The sequence below is a fragment of the Mycteria americana genome, chromosome 2, assembly GCF_035582795.1.
Source record: "Mycteria americana isolate JAX WOST 10 ecotype Jacksonville Zoo and Gardens chromosome 2, USCA_MyAme_1.0, whole genome shotgun sequence".
Lineage (NCBI taxonomy): Eukaryota > Metazoa > Chordata > Aves > Ciconiiformes > Ciconiidae > Mycteria > Mycteria americana.
In genome coordinates, this window is record NC_134366.1 from 119,354,868 (window position 1) to 119,376,492 (window position 21,625).

The 21,625-nt window shown below is 36.7% G+C and overlaps 1 protein-coding gene across 9 annotated transcripts in view; it reads right to left on the reverse strand.

Annotated features, from left to right (window-relative positions):
• PTPRM (protein tyrosine phosphatase receptor type M) overlaps positions 1–21,625 on the reverse strand; it is a 489,673-nt gene that overhangs the window by 268,717 nt on the left and 199,331 nt on the right. For all 9 annotated transcript variants that reach the window (XM_075494401.1, XM_075494400.1, XM_075494399.1 and 6 more), the window contains exon 7: positions 17,011–17,304. In XM_075494401.1, coding sequence (XP_075350516.1) covers positions 17,011–17,304 — 294 coding nt within the window. The remainder of the gene's footprint in view (positions 1–17,010; positions 17,305–21,625) is intronic.

The following is a 21,625-nucleotide window of genomic DNA, read 5'->3' on the forward strand; positions in this document are numbered from 1 at the left end:
AGTAAAGCAAACATACGGTATGCATCTTAAAACAAGATATATTTTAATATTTTCACTCTATTCAGTGTTACCACAGCAAACCGAGTAAAATGGAATAGCATAAAATTTATCATATTCTTTCATGTGTGCATATTTACTACAGTGGGACTTAAGTGTAATGTGATTCTAAATGCCTTGCTGAAGAGGGATGGGAAGCTAAATATGCAGCAGGGGAAGGAGAGGAAAAAAGTAAAGATTCTAGACAAAATAAGCTGTCACAAGAAGAAACAAAGTGAAGCAGTAGGCAGCACAGGATGACATTCTAAGAATAATTTGATAAACGTTTGCAACATGTATTTAAAAAAAAATCAAGCATCCCAGATTTGAACCTACTGCACCTAGTATGTATTTCGGTAGGGAAGGGGGAGGTCTGGCATGCCTATGCTTTTTCTTCCATTGTGTTACCCTTTTTTTGGTCCCCTACAGTCTGTTCAAGTGCCTTCTCCTGTCTCTCCCATCAGGTTTGGAGGGTGTGTTGCTAAAATCACGGATTTGTTCTTCCAGCTGCCACTCCACTTATGTATAAAGTTAAGTCTTGTTTTGAGCTATCAAAACATCGTGAGAACATAAAAAGTAAATCATCTCAGTACATGTACTATAATTTCTAGTCTATTTTGGCTAGCAGTGGTATGTACCTGCAATGCATTTTCACCCTTCAGCTGTAGTGTGCACAAAAACCCTATACTCAAAACGTAAATTGGTGTTTTTTTAAAAAAAAAAATGTGGACACATAAGTAAACTATTGGCATAGTGTAATCTGGGAACTGATTTAGCTACAGCAGTGTATTACACATATTTTTAGGAATATAATTTAGTCTTTTTCACTAGATTTGACCAAAAAGACCATCCAAAGAACCCCTCCCCTCCATTAAGAACTGTTAAAAAAAAATTAAAGCAAATCTTTCTCACAAAATGATAGAACTATTTTTCCTTTCTTCTAGAACATGAAACTCTGCCAGTAACACTGCTGTTGTCAGCTTATTCTTAAGCAGCACAATTCCCTTGCATCTCTCACAGTATTTCAAATCAGTTGCATAAAATCCATAGCAACTAACTTCAGAATTTGGTCTTTTTTCCTGGTATGGAAATTTCCTTGTTTATATTAGATGTTTGGACAATTTCTAACTCCACTGACATAACAAATAGTATCATCCTTGAAAGGGCTGTTGAGAGTGAGCAGAGTCAAAGTGTTATACTTTAACCTTGGCAATGGCCCATCTAAAAATGAATGAACAAAACCAGGAAGATTAAGGAGACATTTGTCTTCTCTATTCAGAGTAAGAATGCATTCTGCTCAGATTCAGAAAGTCAAAGCCCTATTTCACATTATAACACAGAACTTAATCAACAATGGCCTAAAAATGAGGCTTTAAACAAGGTGTTCCTGACCTTATTTTAGGAAAATAACGGATTTTAGTCCTTCATCAATGGATATTAGGACTGATAGTATCACTGTGTATATAGCCCAGGCAGGTCTTTACATATTTTATAGGAGCAGCAAATCTTATCTTCATCCTAAGAATGTTTTAACTTTATCCCCAACGAGACTTGAGGGTATTTACAAAGATGCAGGAGGTTAGTCTCCATAGAAGCATTTTATCATCAGCGGAAAGATGCTAAAATTTAAAAGATGAATAAGAACACTTTATTTGGATCCTGCTCTGAATCAGCCTCTTGCAAAGTCTGTCTTTCCATGTTGACTACAGAAGTTACTGAAGATACACACTGAGCAGCACAAGCACAGCTCCTGATAACATATGTAAAAGCTGAAGGCAATTCTCAATTAGCAACCCATACTTCTGCCGAATCTTAGAAAACAAGTTTATGGGAGTAACGTTTATTGTTTCCATAGGCACTAAGCTGTCTAAGGAACCACAGTATTTCCTCAAATTACTCATAGCAATTCTGGGGCAAAGTCAGCAGAAAGTATATTACGAAAATATCGGCAAAACCTTTCCAAGTTTGATCACAGAAGACAAAATTAGTCTAGTCTTACTGGCTTATATTTACTTTCCCCCAAATAAAATGACTTGAAATAACAGCACGATGGCAGTACACTTAAACAGCATAATCAGATTACTTATTAGTGCCTTGAAAACAAACGTTTGTTTGCTTCTCTGATTACTCCTGATAAATACCGTAGACTTGCCTTGGAGCAATAATGATTTATTGCACAGACAGCAATAGATCATTATTGGTTAAAAAAAAATTCTAATGTTATTTGAATTATTGCTTTATCAACTGTGCTTTTCAGGATTACGCCTACATAACCTATTGTGTAATACATCTTATACATTAAATGCTACCCAAAACCGGTGTCAAACATGATGAATAAAATGGGAAAATTAATGAGAAGGAGGAAAGAGGTTTTCTCTATGGATATAAGCAAAAGAAAATGCTGGAAAGCAGCAAAAAATGCGGGCCCAGGTTGGACTGGATTAATGAGCTTCAGCCAAAGCAAAAGTTTAACTTTTGCTGGATTAATGAGCTTCAACCAAAGCAAAGGACTCAAGGGTATCCTGATCCTCATCTAGAAAGCTTCTATCTGCAACGAGCTTATTCCTTCCCCTCTTCCCTCCTCAAGAGGAGACTGATTCCACATTCACTTCTGCTCACCCACCCACCCGAAAAAGCTGTTCTGCTTTTCGCCCTTTTTGTTTCTCTGTATGAAGAGTTTGGATACAGCTGTAAAGAGTGTCAGCTTTTGCAAGTCTTAGGCTCTGAGCTGGTAAAGGCTTACTGACCCATGACAGCTTCTGTATCTTCCTGCAGGCTGTCTCACTCTAGAGCAATCTCAAGTTGCAGCACATTTCAGTTTCTGTTTTTCACTGGGAGAAGTAATTCCAGTCATAATCTCGACATCTAATACTACTGCAACACTGTTGAAGCCTTTTTCCTCTCCCAAACAGCAAAAATTGTATTTTTTGCAATCCATGGAAACTTAAAACTGAAAATAGGCAAAAATTACTTTTCTTCTACATCATGTGCCCTGTGCTTTTACTACAGCATGATAAAATTCTAATTTGAATTCATGGTCAATTTTTTACTATCCAAGACAAATTACATCACTTTAAGTTTCTTTACAAAGAGTATCTCAGTAGCATCTCTTTAACATTTCATACTGAATAAAATCAAAGATATTCACTACTACTTTAAATGATATTCAATGTATTTTATTTTAGCCCGGCATCAGCCACTGCATGTTAAAGTAAAGCAACTAAGTATTTTCTGAATTCATTTGGTAACCTTAAATTTGGTGTTTTGCATGAGAAACAGCACAAGCAAGTATACGCCTATAGATACCAGTGCACGTAGTTGTCACATACATTTCGTTATCAGTCTCTTACCAACTGTTTGTGTAACTTTGCTGAATATTAACAATTTAGACCGAAACGACTACTCTTCCTCTTTCATCATGCTGGAAAATTTTAGCAAACATAGTTCAGCTTTTTCTGAGAATGAGTTTAAAATTAGTTTATCCAATGTTACATGTCTTTCCACCATCATTTAATAGCTCCACCATCCCTTTAGGGCCAGAAATAATCTTGTGCAAAAAATTAAGAAGAAAAAGAAATTTATTACCTGTGCTCATAAAAATAAACACAGATTTATGAGTTGTAAATCTGAGAAATAAATAAGTCACCATTTATGTACATTCTAAGAACTTCATAAAGATTTGCTCCAACCAGTTGCTCAGCGGTACTAGATGTGCCCATTTTTGATGAAGATACTAAGCTATCCCCTGTGAAGAAAAAATTAAATGTTTATGGAGATCTGTGATGCACTCATGTTCACAGAATTCTCTGAGGGCTACCTTTTTCTTCTTCATGCATCTTTAAGACACTGCAAAGGCAGAATACTATGTCGCCCTGCCATTTCAGCATTTCAACATGTCAAATGAACTGGTATTAGACTCGAATTGTTACAGAAGACATCTAGGGCCATGCCACTTAAAACTTCTCAATAACAGAGACAGGTCAAACCTTTTCATTTTAAGGAAAAAACTCTAGTCTGATCCACTGGAGAACTGTGCATCTATAAAGCTCCAAATGCAGAATAAAACCTTAAGATGTTGTCTAATTGCAAATCATATAGTTCTAACAATCAAGGCATAAATCAGTTTGCAGAGATTAAAGCCTGTGGTCTGAACAAAAAGAAAGAGACATAGAAACTGGCCTCAGCAACTTGCAGTAACGTCCAGGAAGCAGCTACTGCAGAGCATGAAAATGAATGCAGAACAGTACTTTTCTGACAGATTTTAAGATATTAAAAACGGACCATTGCTTTCATAAGCAACGGTCCGTAAGTCAAAAGACTAACAGTAAAGTGGTAGTACACACAGAAGTAAATGATTACTTTGAATTTTAGTAGACAGTATCTGAAAGTTATCGTTATGAAAATAACCTATTTTCAAGTCAGTTGTTTTAGGAACTCAGTACAACATTGTACATTAAATGCTTCACAGAGACTGTGTCACTGTATCACAGAATAAAATAAATTAGCTTTGGAAGATTCATGCCAAACTATTCTGTGATCTTAATAGAGCAGAAATAGATTCATTGTTTTAACAGATTCATAGGTAAGATGAAAGGCATTTTTACTTAGTCAAGAGTCCAACTTTTCTGTGTACATAAGAACCATATTTTGAGATTAATAGCATATACACTTTGTTTAAATAATGAACAGATAGTATAGCAAGAGGAATCAGTGTACAATGAGTAGACTTGTGTCTAATTAACAGTGATAACAAAAGCACACAAAATACTTCTGTAAATACGGAGCTAAAATGAGTGTATGGAAGAAGCATCACCCACCTGTTAGTTAAATGAGAGTGATTCTGAGCTTTGCAGTTGCCTTTGAAAACCCTGTGCCAAAACTTTTTAAAATATTAATCTTTGCTGGAGCTCCCTTTGAAAGATTATGTAGAAATGAACAGGGTAGCCTCATAATGTTTTTATTAATTTTCTTTGAGACCCCAGTATCAGGAAGCAAAGGGTCCATCTCAGTCAATAATTGAAAAGTTTGAAAATCAGAATATGTTATCACTTCTTGTATTAGAAACAACTCTGTTCAAGATTAAACAGAACCTTGATAAGATGGCCTTATAAAGATCCTACTTCTTCAAGAACAGTCTTAGATATAGACTGAGACAAAGTTCATGTTAACAAAGAGAAAAACAGACTGAGGAGCCCTATCTGCATAATATTACCCTGAATTACTGCAAGACTTGTTTCACCCACCATAATTTTTCATCTCCTTTTACAGCAAGTGAAATAAATAACGAAAGAATTTTTAGTTTCTTTTTAAAACAACTAACAATGCAATGCTATTTGTCAGTGAAAGGTTTCTTGACAAAAGAAATGCTTTCATTGATTATCCTGAATTATAAATTATAGCTCTCTAATTCTTCCTCTTATAAATGAATACTCTTCACAATCTAGCCTTACATGTCAGACAAAAAAGATGAAACTTTTATAATGGAAATTTAATTATAGTACAATTTTTGCCAGTTGTCATTCCAAAGTCATCTATAATTATGCTCAGGTCATTAAAAGTTTTTTTTTTTCATTTACTTGGCCAAACATGCCAGTTACACACCAGGTCATCCTCTCAAACTCAACGCTATACAACAGTAATTAAGTAAATTATTGAATATTTTTGATGGGTTTTTTTAAGCTAATTGCAAACAAAACATCTGCAGAAACAGTCAAAACAAAGAGCAACTGACAGACAGTTTGATTTTTGTTTCCAAAGAACATAAATTTTTAGAAATGAAAAGGCACTTCTGCGTGTCAAGAGTAAACACTTATTATTGCCTTTTTGCTTTACATGCATTTTCCCATACGTATAATACTAAAAGATAACAGTCCACTATAAACATCATTTTCCACTGCAAAATTTCTGGACCAAAACACCTTCAGAGAGCTTTTTGAAAGTTATGAATCATGAATTAATGGATAAAACTGAACTCTCTCTTTCCCAAAAGAAAACCCTCTTTTTTCCTTACCGGGAACTGGATCAAGCTTAGCAGAATGAATAAGCATGAACTAAATGCACAGAGAGTTTTTAATATATTTAAAATAATAAAAAGGGTGCTCAAAGTATGGTATATCTTGCAAGACAGCTAAATGCAGACATTAGAAGGATAAATTTGAAAACACAATTGTTATAAAGTATTTTAGGTGGTTGGTCATATTTCTCATTCTAAAAAAGATCATCCTGTGGATGAAAGAACATCAGTACTGAAATAGAAGAGCCCTAAATCATTAACTTCATTGCCAGTCTTTATTTTAATCTCCATTTTATTCTTTTAATACAGTACTTCATGATAATGCTATGCACGGTGTTTCCCAATTTTATTTCTTACTGCCTTTTAGATATTTAAGTAAGTATTTGCTTGCTCAATGTCTTCACAGTCAAATGTTTTATTTTCTTTGGGCCAGAATCCATTTAGCCATGTAGCAAAAGAGAGAGTAGCAAAAAAGCATACAAAGCAGCTTTCCTCCCTCAAACGTTTGTTGCCTGTAAGAGTCTGGAAGAATCTCAGTTCCACAGGGGTGCCCCTCCCTGCCTAACCAACACACTCAGCAGTAACTAGATGGATTACCAAACAAAACTATGCTTTTACATCTATAGAAATTGAGGTTTAGTGCTCTTTAAACTCTCAACTTTATTTTTCTGTAGTTGTAAACAGAAATATGATGCACACTTGCTGTCCAGAAGAGATCCTTGGACTGCAGGACAGCATTACCTATTTACAGCACTGCTGGGACATAGCACCCTGAAGAGAAAGAGAGAATTTTTTTTTTCCTCCAAAGTCAGGATATTTCTTCATTGGGATCTGCCCTGATTTAAGGTTTCAAACTAGACACCTAATCTATAGTCCAGGTTTTAAAGTTGTAGTTGTACTTTACGGCAAAAAGTAGTACCAGAAAAGCCAGAACTTACAGCACCAGCTCTTCTTCCTGGGAACCTTCAGAAGGTTGGACTGGATTCTGTGTACAACAATTCTACATTTGTAAAACAAACAGCTTTGCAAAGACAAAATGCCTCCCAAGCACTGAAAAAACTGGAACCACCTGAGTGGTGTCATTGTTCGTTTTCCTTTGAAGTGAGGTAGAATTAATGCACCATTCATTCTGCAAACCTTTGATTTTACTTTTTCGTGAGCATTTTAAAAAAAAAACAAACCTAAAAGGTTCAAAACTTAAGTATCTAAGTATTTATACATAATTCCTGGATGCTTCATGCTTCACAGATGCTCCAATAGAATTGTGCGGTTATGTTTTTTTACAACTGGCTAAAGCTGCTGGGCAACATACACACGGTCTAACAGTCTCAAACAAAAGGGTGAGCCTTAAAATAATAATACAGAGGAGCATGCCTGTCTGTTCATCCATTTCCATCTCTCAATACCCTTTAAAACCATTGCCAAATTTCATCCAAATAACTTGTTTCAAATTTACAGGAATTTGACACAGTCCTGCCAGAATTTAATTCCAGAAGATGAGACAGCGCCAAACTAGTGCCCTCATTCAGGAGGCTCGGGGCAGACAAGCAGAAGTCTAACATCAAATACTCCATTTGACAGCAGATTCCTGGTTAATTGGGTGCTGCTTCTTGCTTTGCAGGTCTGTCGTAAGGGAAAATGGGATTACCATCATAAGGTGGCAATATTTAGTGCACAAATTTTTCAGAAATTAGGCTTCCATTGTCTATGGGACATGGGTTATGTCTATCTTATTTTCCTGGCTCCTAAAACAGATGGCTCAGAAGTTCACTCAACCTTTTTTTTTTTTTTTTTTTTTTTTAATTAAAAAACCTGTTCTTTAGAGCCTAAATCCCCTTTGGTCATAGGGGTGATACATTCATACATATATATGAAGGAGAAAGAAAACTGGATTGATGGACATACGTGTGTGTATGTGTATGTATATACACACATCCACACTCTCAGGCACGCATAATTAGTTATTCTTTTAGACATAAATTGCAGAAGTAAATATACTTTGGCCACTTCAAATGTATAAAAGATTTTGCTTTGGTTTTGGATAAAACCTCCTCCATTGACTAAGTCAGAGGAAAAGCCATCCTTTCCTGTCTCATTTGCTAACATTTTTGCCAAAGGATCAGCATTATTAGTAATGAAGTGAAGTTTGCCTATAACTGGAGGGCAGTATGGCATAACTGGATGTGAAAACTGGAATAACTGATGTGAATATTGCCCTCAGAAGAGGCGAGAAAGTGCTCAACAGAAAGTTGTGAAGGATAAATTCAAGGCACCTGTGGAACTTCACAGGGAAGGCATCTATACCTAAAGCATTCCCTGTTCTGTATTTCTAATTGCTTTTAATAATAGAGTACTAATGCATTTATTTAAATCTGCAGTGATAACACTTCTGAAAAGAGAGATCCAAAGCAGCCATGGAACAGTTCATGATCAATTTGTTCAGAACAGAATAATACTAAGGAATGCCCTATCAATATTTTTCACAAGTATACCTAATTTACCACTTCTATTAAAGGTGCCCACATACCACTCTTTTGTATATAATCAGTACACTCCCCACTTGCTGGGATTTTTTCACTCCATACCAAGAAATTCTTCCGAAATCAAAGTTGGGCAAAATAATTTTTTTGAGTGTGTGTTTTTTGAGCTTATCCTTATAATTAATAAGAGACTGCAACAAATCCGGAGATGAAGATATGTCATAGGAGAAATCATATTATCTACTTTTTCTCAAGGGTCATTATGTTTTCTTCACATTCCCTCTACCTGGCAGATGTGAAATTAATAATTTTCCCCCTCAGGTTTGCTATAAGATGGTGAAGGTTCATTTGTCTCAAAGAGCAGGTTAATTCCTTCCTCTGCAAATGTTTTGAAATGGGAATCTAATAAAGTGAAGAACTAAGTCTCCATTTAAATGACTGCTTTTCACACGACCAAAGACAGTCCTACCTGGCAGTTCTTTTTACGAACACTCAGTTTCCACCCCTATATTAATCCAGCTGTAATTGTCAGGAAAGAATCCTAAATGCTTCTCCTCATTATAATGAGGAGCTCCTCAAAACAAACCGATCTGACAGTCAGGTTTCATACTCCGTACCCTTATCATCACTAGAATGGGTCTACGTTCCTTATACACTCCAGCCCACGTGTCAGAGAGAGGGCCAACGGACCTAGATCTTTGCAGGAGTTTGCCTCTCCTCTTCCTGCCAGTACAGTCCCCCTTTAGGTGGTGGGGAGGGAAAATGTTCTTTTTCTCCAATGAGACCTCTGGATGCTGTAACTAAACAAAAAAAATGTATTTAGGGACTAATGCAGACACAAAAGTGCAGGGATTAGTACTTTCTACATAACACCAGCTCATTTGGTTGCTGATATTAGCAAAGTGTGTGCACAGGTTGAAGATTCACTGAATGGAGAACCAACCTGCGATTTCTCCTGCAAAGGAAAGACACACTTGGGATGAAAGGGCAGATACCCTGATAATGTTTTATTTTCTAAAAGAAAATGTTTATTTTTCCCTGTCTTTGGCAACCACAAATCTGAAGAAGCATCCAGAATGATGCAGTGGAACTCAAACTTTTGTCTATGATAAAGAGTCTTTCCATCACGCTGTTCCTCACTGTTCATACAGCCTCAGTGAAGGACAGGAATATGGTGGAGAGATCATGATATTGGAGAGATCATGATACATCCCTGCTTGTGAAAGCAGAGTCCAGGAGAATTTAATAGACACTGTGGTGACAGCTCCTCTTCCCAGAGTTTGACAGAAACTCAGAATCACAGAATGGCTGAGGTAGGAAGGGTCTGGTCCATCTGGTCCAACCACTCCCTACCCCACCCTTGCCCAACCAGGGCCAACTAGAGCAGGCTGCTCAGTAGTATGTCCAGGCAGCTTTTGAATATCTCCACTGCTCTCCCCTCACCTACCAAACCATTTCATCGCAGAAGGCTATCAGGTTCATCACGCATGACCTCCGCTTTGTGAATCCATGCTGACCTCTCCTGATCATGTTTTTGTCCTTTGTGTGCCTGGAAATGGTTTCCAAGATTGGTTCTTCTGTCATCTTCCCAGGGATTATGGTGAGGCTGACTGGCCTGTAGTTCCCTGGGTCTTCCTTCTTGCCTTTCTTGAATATAGGAGTGGCATTTGTTGCAGCTGCATTCACTGCCGTTTACTGCATTTATTTTGCTTTCACGGACTTAAAGGACTCCCAGAGGGGATTTTTAGACTGTGAAATGAAGAGAAGGAGAATTGGACTGAAAGAGACTTTTAATGGGAGGATTTTGGATTATTTTGTTTTTTCTTGACCCAAGATCTCCAATAACACAAGGGAAGGCTGTTCTGTAAGACAGCATCAGAGAAATCAGCTCAGTAAGGAACAACTTGGGTGCCTGTCTCCAGGCAAGCAGCTGCCAAGGAAGAGCTTTCATATAGTAGTCACAGCTTGACATCATTTGTGTTTTCAGTAGGGCCCTTTCCAAGAAGATGCATTTTTTTTGTTTCTTAATGAGAGGTAAGTGTCAACTGACACAGAGACATGGACATACATCCCACTAGGTAATATTTTATTGGGATTCTATTAAATCTATCAGCTTACCTTCTGCACATCCAAAAGCTGTGATTCACCTGCTACACTGCAGAAAATCCAATACTAGCTTTTACCCTTATGAGAAAGTGAACCTTATATGGAAACAATTTGTACATCAGAAAGGTATTAGGAGAAAGGACAATACAGTGGACATTCTTCATTTCAAATTTCTATTAAAACTGTAACTTACTTTCACAATAAAACCATACATGAAATGTAAGTTCACTGTGGACTTCCTGTTCTGATCAATCAATGCAACTTCCTACTAAAGTTTATTACAGCTTCAGGTTTGGAATGGTGAGTTTAGAAATACCATTGAACTTTTTCATGGACAATCAAATGGTGCAGTATCTGCAACCCTCCTTCTCAGGGTTCAGGTGTCTGTGATCTGAGGTCTAGCTCTGATACAACACAGCTGCACAACCTTGGTTCAAACTTCTGAGAAAATTGCTAAGTTCTGAGAAAGAGCTGTAGAAAAGAACCTGCAGCACAGCTTCAAGTTGACATTTTCTTATGATCACAAAACTAAGCGCTTTAAGACTTTGTTATATGCCTGAAAAAAACCTGAACCTGTTCATAGGCAGTCCCCCAAGGTATAGCAACAAGAAGGAAGAACTTGATTCCCAGTGACACAAAGATCCTTCCTCTTTTCTTGAGACAAAAAGGTCAAAAGATCCAAAGAAGCCTGCAAGGACAGAGGAAGGCAGCTGCCATTTCAACCTAGAGAAGTTCTCAGGAAGGAACTCATCTTTCCTAATAGTGATACAGAATGGGGAAGGGCATGGAAATAAGCTGTAAGTACCACTGAGATTCAAGACAGGCTAGGGCATGAACACTGACAAAGGGAGGGACTAACTACAGAATTAATGACAAAAGAAGATGGGAGGGTGGAAAATAGGGAAGACCAACTGCAAAGATGATTGAGTATTCAGAATATCATACACTAGGGGCTGCAGACTGTCCATCTTGTAGGACCTGGCAAGTGCTCCGTGTCATGGGGCAGGAGAAAAGTGGTAGCATGCAGTACTATCTTGCATACCTGAGGATGTTGACTTTGCACGCAGGGTTCAAGACAGTTGCTGGCCCATACTGCCTGCCTAAAGATACTTTTGTCTGTTGCAACCTGATGCAGTTGGAGTGTGTATGACAGCAAAGTACTGTATAATTTGTAGGGACTATCTAAAACGGGTAGATGGGGAAGATTAAGAATTTTATACTTTGGCTTCGGATCAGGCTGTTTTTTCATCATTCAGTTTTCAACAGAGTGAACCTATGTTGCCTATGTGAATACTGTATTTCCATATTATAGACCTTATACGCTATTAAGTTATGCACCCCTTTTAGCAATGAAAAGGAGAAAACAGGGAACTTAGTTAACATTCCCAAGTAAAAATAGGGTTGTTGCTCTCATCCACATCTGATCATTTTCAGGATCTGGTAACAGGAGATGAGGTCTCAATTAATCAGAGGGAAGAGGATACTCATTCCATCAGTGAGCATTTTGGCACATGTAGATTTTTTCACAATGCCAGTGGATACCAGTGGGCAGCACAGAACTAGCGAAGTAATTTTGACACCTTGGAAAATTACCCAGCTGAAGCCAAAGCAGTGAGCAAAATGAATAAAATGAGAAAGAATAATCTTTAAGAGTGGGGATTTAAAAAGTTCCTCTGCTCTGTTCTTCCAGATTGTAACAAAGCCTTGTAGGAGTAACAGACAGTTTACAACTAACCTGCAGCAGTGAATCAAGAGCTCAATTGTACTGGGAGTAACAGCTTTCCTCCTGACAACCTCAGGTGATGGGGTAGAAGACACAGCAAAATTAACTATGTTAATTAAAACATTCCTGTTACTTCCTTGTATGAGGAAAGTGTGAATTCTCTGCCTGGAAAATTATTGGTAAATTGACAGTGATTGTTTTTGCAAATACTCCAGTGCAATAATTGTGTCTTAGCACAGAGAAGTAGAGTTCTGACTGTTAAGAAAACCCCACAATTTGGGGATAGTCCATCAGAAGTTTCATTCATGGCAGCCTTTTTATTTCTTTTTTATTTTCTTAAATTCCAATAGAGTTTTCTGGTTCAGGAAAGGAAAAGATGGTAATTTTCTAGGATTACTCCAAATGTCACAGTGAAAAAAAGAAACATTATAAGAAAAAGGCAACAATTTTCCCTAGAAGGCCTTAAAAATCTTCTCCCTTAGCAGGAGAGAGGATTTTATTTTACTTTTTCTTCCTCAGGTAGCTGGCTTTAAGCTATATCTGTTCACCAGCAGATTCAAGGAACAACATTGTTTAGAAATAAAGTTTCATAATAGAGAGGCCATAACAAAAAAATTTGCAGGAGCTCATTTAGCAGTTCTGGATTTTCCAGGAGACTGTTTTAACTGGGGCACTGCCTCACTGTCAGAGTGCAGGGGCACATACTGGATCAAGATTCGTATCGTGCAATGCATGTCAAAGACAAAACATGTTGCAAAGCACTGAAATAAATAATTCTACTCACAGAAATATTGATATGGATAAGAGGAAACTACAAAACAGTCTACCTTATTAATCCTGCAATATTCCTACTTGGGTTTTAATACGGAGAGTTCCATTGGTTTTGGGTCAGACTTAGAGAAGATCCGATTCTGGCATTTTTCAGGCACCAGAGGATTCCCAATCTACTTTAATAAGGGATAACAGGTTTTTTAATAACTATTGACTCCCAGATCCTCAAACTGATTATATCCCATATGGCAGAGCCACTGTTGGTTCTGTGCTTACATACAAGGTGATTTCTTTGGTTCAAATATTTGTGCAGCTGTTTAGCTGCTAGCAATGTCTGGGTGGTTGAGGTCTCTATAGCAGTGGTTGGCATTGTAAGCCTCACACCGAACTAACAGTCTTATTCCTCAGGTAATGGTGTCTGAAGTGTGGAGCATTCTGATATCTTGCCCCTGAATAACTCTAATTGTGGGTGACTACTCTGGAATTCTTATTTTACAGCTATACCAGAGTGAAAATGTATATCAGAGTAATTTGAGATATACTGTATAATGGAAATGTTCTGTCATGTATCCCCTGATGAATTTTCTTCCCATTTCCCCCTGGCCCCCTTTTATTTTAAATGGCAGCACTCTTCTAGGTTCATAACACCATATGAGACAGCTGTGGGAAGAGGAAGCTTTGAGCACAGCAACTGGTGATTCAAATTCCAGACAATCTGCAGAGGCTGCGGTTTCAGACCTTGAAACGAGAAAACCCTTTTTTTTAAGTCTGACTCAAATGTGGTTCACAACGGCCAAATCCATTAAACCCCTCTTTTTCAAACCTGAACTCCACGTTCTAGGTTAAATCTAATCCAGACCTAAATGTAATTCCTCGGCCTTCCTGAACACTGCACTGAAAGAGCACTTACATTTATATTACATTTCATCAAAAGGAAGCAAAGCACTTCAGAAAGTATGTAACTGCTCCACTGAGGGTGATGCAGCCAAGTCTGGAGAGATTTTTTTTTCTTTGCATTCTAATTGTAGATGCTTTTATTTACTAAAGTTACAGATAGGACTTGTCTATTACAAGCCTCTGAAATCTCATTTTGCTAAAATGAAAACATATTTCAAATGCTTTGAAGAACTATTAAGATTATTGAATGTCTAGCGTACTGCTTCAACTCTCCGAGTGGTTCACTAGACCCCTAGGGAACAGCCAAGCAGCATACAATTATCACAGTAATTAAAAAGGTGCAATGACTCTTCTCTTAAAGACTCCTGTTTTATTAATTCTATGGTATGCTTTGGAGACTGGCATTATTTTACTCCTACCCAGCTAAATTACACTGTCATTAGTTTATCAACATCTTTTTTGAGCCCTTGGGCCAGTTATTAGCCTGTCACTTGCTAACAGTTAACCAATAACGACTACACCTTCAAAGCAGGATCTTCTGCTACAAAAAAGCCAATTTGTAGAGAGAGATTTAATATCATCATTCAATTTAAACTTTTCAGTCAGCCATCCCTTTCTGCTTTTAATTTAAGAGGGTTACTGTTTAGCTTAATGAAAACACAAATAATGCTAATGTATTACAAGATGTTACCAGGTAATAAAATACTTCCAGTACATAGTGGTTTATGAGACTGAATGCACGTTTTAATACTCAACAGTATGTATCACTGAAAAGACCAGAAAACATATGATGTTCTTAAATGTAACTAAAATTCTGGATTTCTCTCTCTACTGGGTCTGGCTGGGATGGAGTTAATTTCCTTCATAGCAGCCTGTATGGTGCTGTGTTTTGGATTTGTGACTAAAATGGGGTTGATAACACACCAGTGTTTTGAACATTGCCGAGCAGTGCTTGCACAGCCTCAAGGCTTTCTCTTTTTCCCACTCCACCCCCCCAGCAAGTAGACTGGAGGTGGACAAGAGGCTGGGAGGGGACACAGCTGGGACAGCTGACTCCACCTGACCAAAGGGATATCCCATACCATATGATGTCATGGTCAGCAATCAAAGCTCAAGGAAAGGAGGAGGAAGGGGGGATGTTCATTGTTATGGTGTTTGTCTTCTCAAGTAACCATTATGTGTGCTGAGGCCCTCCTTCCCAGGAAGTGGCTAACATCTGCCTGCCGATGCGAAACAGTGAATAAATTTCTAATTTTGCTCTGCTTGTGAGTGCAGCTTTTGCTTCACCTGTTAAACTGTCTTCATCTCAGTCCATGAGTCTTGTTGTCTTCCTTCTATTTTCTCCCTGTCCCGTAAAAGAGGTGACTGAGTGAGTGGCTGTGTGGGCACTTGGCTGCTGGCTGGTGTCAACCCACCACGCTCTCTAGCCCTTTAGTACAGACAGGCTCACCCAATGCTACATTATCTAATCATACAAGCAGATGATCAAATTATGAGAAAAACGGGTTTAATTTTAAAATAACTGAAGTACTTGTGCATTAAATACATACTTACCTTACCAGATAATTTTACATTATTATAAAAGGCAGTGACCCAGAAACCCTCCTGAAGGGAACTCTAATTTTTATGCCTCACTTTTGACCAAGCTGAAGTTATCTTAGTCTAGTAAAGAAAATCTTATAAATACTAAGTACTTAACTATTATTATAACAACTAACTCTACTGCTTTTTGGTATTTTTCATTAAATACTTCTTTCCAGTAATGAGATGAAGAAAAAAACCAAAAAGAATATCAGAGTTAGTACTTGTATAAACTTCAAAACATAACACTGGGATTCTGACAGCAACTATATTTCATTCTATGTTTGACATCACACCAACCAGTTCAACTGAAATGCCATTTAGCCACTGACAGGTGGCCAGGTGACTTTATAAAAAGTAACTTTACTTTCATATGCAATGGAAATACATCATCATTTCTGTTGAAGTATGTAATTTTTCCTGTTAAAAAGTCAAATAACACCAAGCCATTCTTTAAAAGATTAGGATCAATAAGCTAATACCATTTGCTTACTTCCATTTCCTCTAGGTACACTTCTGCCTGTCTTCCACCAACTTTACAGCAGCAGAAAGAAGATTCAAAATACTGGGGGAAAATACTAATGACAGAAAAAAATCCAGGTCATCATATACTCTATTATTTTCTGAGCAGCTGAATCCCAAATTAATTTCACTGCCACTCTTCCTGAAAATTACTATACAATTGCTTTTGTATAATAGGTCTACTTTGTATCTTTTCACAGTCAGAGGTCAGCACTATTAATTATAACATTCAAAACAGGAGCCAAGACTGCTACACAGCACCACAAATCACACTATCTCATTTAATGAAAAGACATGCTATCAGTCACTCAAGAAAGCAGTCCTTTGCTAAACCTCATCTGCTAATTGAGACTTAACACTGCATACTTTTGCTGTTACACAGGATCTCTTTCCACTTTATCTACAAGTTTGATATACTTGACATTGAAAAATGGAAAAAAGAAACTTTATTAAAAACAAAGTTCTTATCAAGCTTGGGATACTAGCCAAAAAAAAAAAAAGAAATTTAAAAAAAAAAAAAAAGAAACAAAGGATGAAGTAACCTGACACCCAAACATACACTGGCAAGAGAGGGGTGTAATGAAATGGAGAGAGCTCAGTGCATACCTGATAGTAAAAATCATTTCTTTATACAGCACTCTACACTGACCACTTTAAGGCATGCACAGGTATGATTTAATCTACAATCTACAGTGGCACTGAAGGTTGGTTTCAAGATCATCATAGCTGGCAAATGCTAATAGCTTACACTTAAAAGCATTCAGTCTTAATTCCTGCAGCGTATTGGTTTAAGGTAGCCAATAAAAACTGCTAGTGAAATAACTTACGTTTTCAACCCTAGAAAGATGCTTACAACTTTCCAATCACTTTTGAGTACTCACCAGCACATTTTGTTCTTGTTTTGAGAGCTGGGCCAGGAGATCCGGTTCCTCCTTCACCTGGTCTTGTAAGTAATACACTGATTTCATATTCAGTGTCAGGATCCAGGTGCCCAATCTTATAGCTTGTGGAGTCCACAGGTTGTATGTCATACCAGCTTCCACTTGAAGTTCGATACTCAACTTCCCTTTGAATAATGGGTCCATCCCCATTGATGGAATTGGCATTCAACTGTATCCACAGGTAAGTTGCACCGACTGAGGACAGCTGAGGTGGAGCAATGGGAACTGGTGGCTCTGAAGCACAGTAAGTTACAAAAAGCAGCAATGATTATCTTGGCATTTTTTCTGCTTCTAAAACATTCAAATAAACCATGGGTTTTGTACTATATTAGAGCTGAAGATTGCATAAAAATATGGATATAAAGAAATCATCACTACAGATTAACTTATTTCCAATAAACCGCAATATGCAAACTTTTGCTTATGCACTTGGAGATTTTAATGTGAAGCTTTTGTTTTATACCATATAACTTCAAACCGGGTGCAACTGCAATTCTACTCACTAGACATTACATGGCAACTTTTAACTTCCAATTTAAAAAGAAAGATGATCTCAATTTTTTTATCAAAATACAGTTCTTACTGGATGTAAATATAAATCCTACTCAAACCTAACATTTTTAAGCTAAAATTGATATTGAAGTCTATTCCTAGACATAGCCAGAACAGTGATTTCTGCATGAAAACAAAATGAATTTTTTATTCATTATTTCTCACGGACTGTACTACTCAGCCTTCAGATTTTCAGACTTTTGTGTAAGCAGCATAAATATAGTATTTTTTCAAGTCCTACATCCTGGTTAAACAGAAAGAGCTTCTAAATGAGAGCTGGGGGAATTCTTGAGTCTCTACTACGACTCTGACTCTATTTCATGTAATGGCTTATTTTCACTAACTACCACACAGGAGCAGTACTCTGTCTCACAGAGCAAGCATGTGTGTGATCTCCTGATAGTCTGCATTCTAAAGATTTTAAAAGTGAGCAAAATTTTAAAACCACTTTTATTTGTTATGTGATGGACATCTCATTTTAAATAAGACTGCAGAAATAATTTGCAGACATCATCTCTTTTTAAAGGTAAATAACAAATTCATTTTTTTCCTATTGATTAACCAGGAAATTACTCTGCTGTTTCATGCATCGCATCTGCATAAAATTCACCTTCCCATTGGTTAAATATATTTATATAGAATGAAGCCAGGCTGCTGTAATAAGGCACTGTTTGATCCAATATTCTTAACATATCTATCAGCAAACACTGCCACCTTCTTAAGGCTACACGGAATACATAATGAATGTAGAACATCTGTCTTCCCTAAGCTGTAGATTCAGATTTATCCTCTTCTGCTAACCATTTCCCAATACGTTGAGATATAGGTAGTCAAACAGAAAAGAAGTTGAATTTATATATTTCATCATTTTCTCAAGGACTTCAAAGTCAGAGTTAAAGCAAAGAACATAAAAGAATGAAGTACAAGGGAGAAACGAACTCTGGAAATAAGTACTAGTATTTCCTGAGAAATAGAATGGCTATTTTAACAAACATGTAATTATCCTATGTTATGCCACCTTTTTTCACTTAGAGAAAGAGTACTCAACTCACAGATCACTAAGTACATTGAAGATTAGCTATGCCTCAGATAGGTATTGTTTCTAATTAGTGCTGTACACTTGTACATAAGCTTCAATCTGGGCAATCTGTTAGTAATTGCTGAAATATGACATCACAAACCAGCAAACATAGTCATCGGCATTATATATTTTCATCTTAACAAAACTAATTGATTGCTGTCACGAAGAACATGATACAGTGGGCAACAATCCAGAATTTCTCCAAAGATGTCTACTAATTATTACTGATTTCAATAGACATAAAAGTAGCTTAATATATTGTGGTAGATTCCAGTAAACAAAGAAAAGAATACTGTTTACATTTTCAAATCTCTAGGGAAAACACTGTTATATGTCAGTAGCAATATATGGCAAACCGATGTCATCTTTCGGTTAGACACATACTGCAGTTTTATTGAAATTATTGTTCCTGAAGTATATAAACTATGGCTTCATACAGCGATAGCATGTCTGGAAATAGTTCTGACTTGACTCAAAATGATTTAGCATCAATTTAAATCATTAGGCTGTTTTGTGAACCAAGACATGAAATGGAACTTTTATAGAGCATCCTAAGGCATTTACTTAGCCATGCTGAAAGAACAGTTAATTACTTTCAAGTTTCAAATGCTACTAAAGGCTGTTGAAGTGCCATTCAAAATGCGAACTCAGGAGTTAGGTCACTAAGGTTAGTGGTTACACCAATTCATTCCAAGTATTACAAGTACTTGAAATAGACAGTATTTTATTGTCTTTTTATCCCTTGGGGCATATTTTTCATTCCTTTGTGACCAAAGTGCAAAAGGTTAATGCAAGCTGCATGATTTCAGCAAAGCCTGCATATACTGCAGTTTAATACTAAAAGCAGTCTTCTTACCAGAGACCGAGGTTACATAAAATGAACCTTTCATTACAAATATGATGCTCATTATTAAGTGACTGGTTAAAAACATGAGACCTGGAGTTAAGCAGGCACTTTAATACAAATGGTGTACTACCAAATATAATGAGCCGATTTCATGACTAAGGTATGAAAGTTGTTCTTCTGACTTATTCATTTATTCCTCCTTTAGGCAGAATGATTTAATTTTTTTAGGATACTGAGGAGTTTGAATCACTTAATCAGGTAAGTACCAGACTGCAGCACCATCTTTCACTAAAAGCAGTTTTACTGGTGGCCACTGCTGTAGTCTCAAATAAATAACATACAAATTATTTTCCGATTAATACCTTTATGAAAATGGTACAATAGACCTGTGATTTTACAGCTGTGTACATTCAAGGAAGGAATTTCAACTTCCTGCAGAATCAAGTTCGTAGCAGTGGCTATTTAGTATGATGGTTTAGCTTAAAGAGGAGTTCTTCCTTGTAGATCCCTCTTGAAACACAAGAAAACAAAGCTATTCCGTACTGTGAAACCCTTTAAACATAGGCTTTTAAAATAGAATATTAACTCAAAAAAAGAAGGTAAGTTTATCCATAATTTCAAATTTAATGCTTTTTAGACTTTGAACAGACAGGTGACCTCTTCTTGAATTCTGTGGCAAATGGCGATGGGCATAATCCCTCATGGAAAGAAAACAATGGCCACCTTACAAAGCCAGAGGTCTGAAGACAATGGAAAGCTTTAGGCAGATGCTCTTAATGTCAGCCTACGTAAATGGATCATTTACAGTGACTATGAGAAAAAGACAAAGCCTTTATGATAAGGAGCAGCCCTTCTCTTATGCAGAGGATAAAAACAAATGTAGTTGTACCTGCATATGAACTATTTATTCTTATGTGCTTCTATATTAACTGGACACATACTTGAAATAGGAACTTCTTTATTTACACTGCTTTGTGCTTTAAATTATACAGAATTTCCAAATATTTTCTACAAGATCCTAAGATCCTTATGTTTTGCAGTTCTTTTAAAATTTTAATAGGGAGGGGAAAGGCATCACACAGAGATGCCAGTGGAGATAATGTAAATCTCTGAGATTTAAGTGAGTTACAGAACGCAAAAAATAGACTTTTTTTTCTCTGTGGCTCAGAACAGCTAACTTGAAAAATGAAAAAATCTACTTCAATAGTAACGAGAACATTTTTTGATTTTTCTTTTGAGGTGAGAGGATGGAGCCATGCTACATTTGTGGGAGAACAAGGAAGAAAGATTTATCCTGCATGCTAATTTTTTTTTAATTAAATAGTAACTGTTAGTAAGACAATGTAACGATATTCCCACGTGATACTGTTCAGCACATCGTAAGTAGATGAAGTGATAAAAATAAGGTATCAACCATCTCTGATGCTCTGTCCACATTAAAAAGTCTTTATTATAAAACTAATCAAACCATTATAATATAGTCTTGAAAACAACTAAACACCTTTAAGAATGTTTTTCTTCCGTTTTCCTCTCTATTTTGTTTTTTTTATACATATATATATTACTGTGCTCCCCTCTTGAGCATGCAAATTATTCTGTCCCTTTGGAAACAACGGAGAGCAGTGCCATTTTGCAGCATTTAATTGTGGATGAAGCGCAACAAATACCCCCACTGATAACAAAAGACACTGCAATGATTTTGAAACACCACAGTTCTTCATGCAATATTTTTTTCAAAAAGTCTTTAGATAATTCCTGCCAAAGCATTTAATTATTTAATTAAACGATACCTCTAAACAGTATGATGCATAACACATGAGCTAATTTTACACTATTCCTTACTGAGACTGTTCAGGATGAAAACTTGACCTGACCCAGTATCCGAATGTTCTTAAAATTACTTGTAAATTCATCATTTAAGAAAATGTCATTGTTGTATTTTATACATATTTTGAAACTTTACAGAAAAACAAGTGTCCTTATACTATACACTGATAAGCCTACGCAAGTACAATCTAATTAGTTTGACATTAGTAAATAACCTGCTAAACCCTGCAGTAGTTGTAGTATGACCG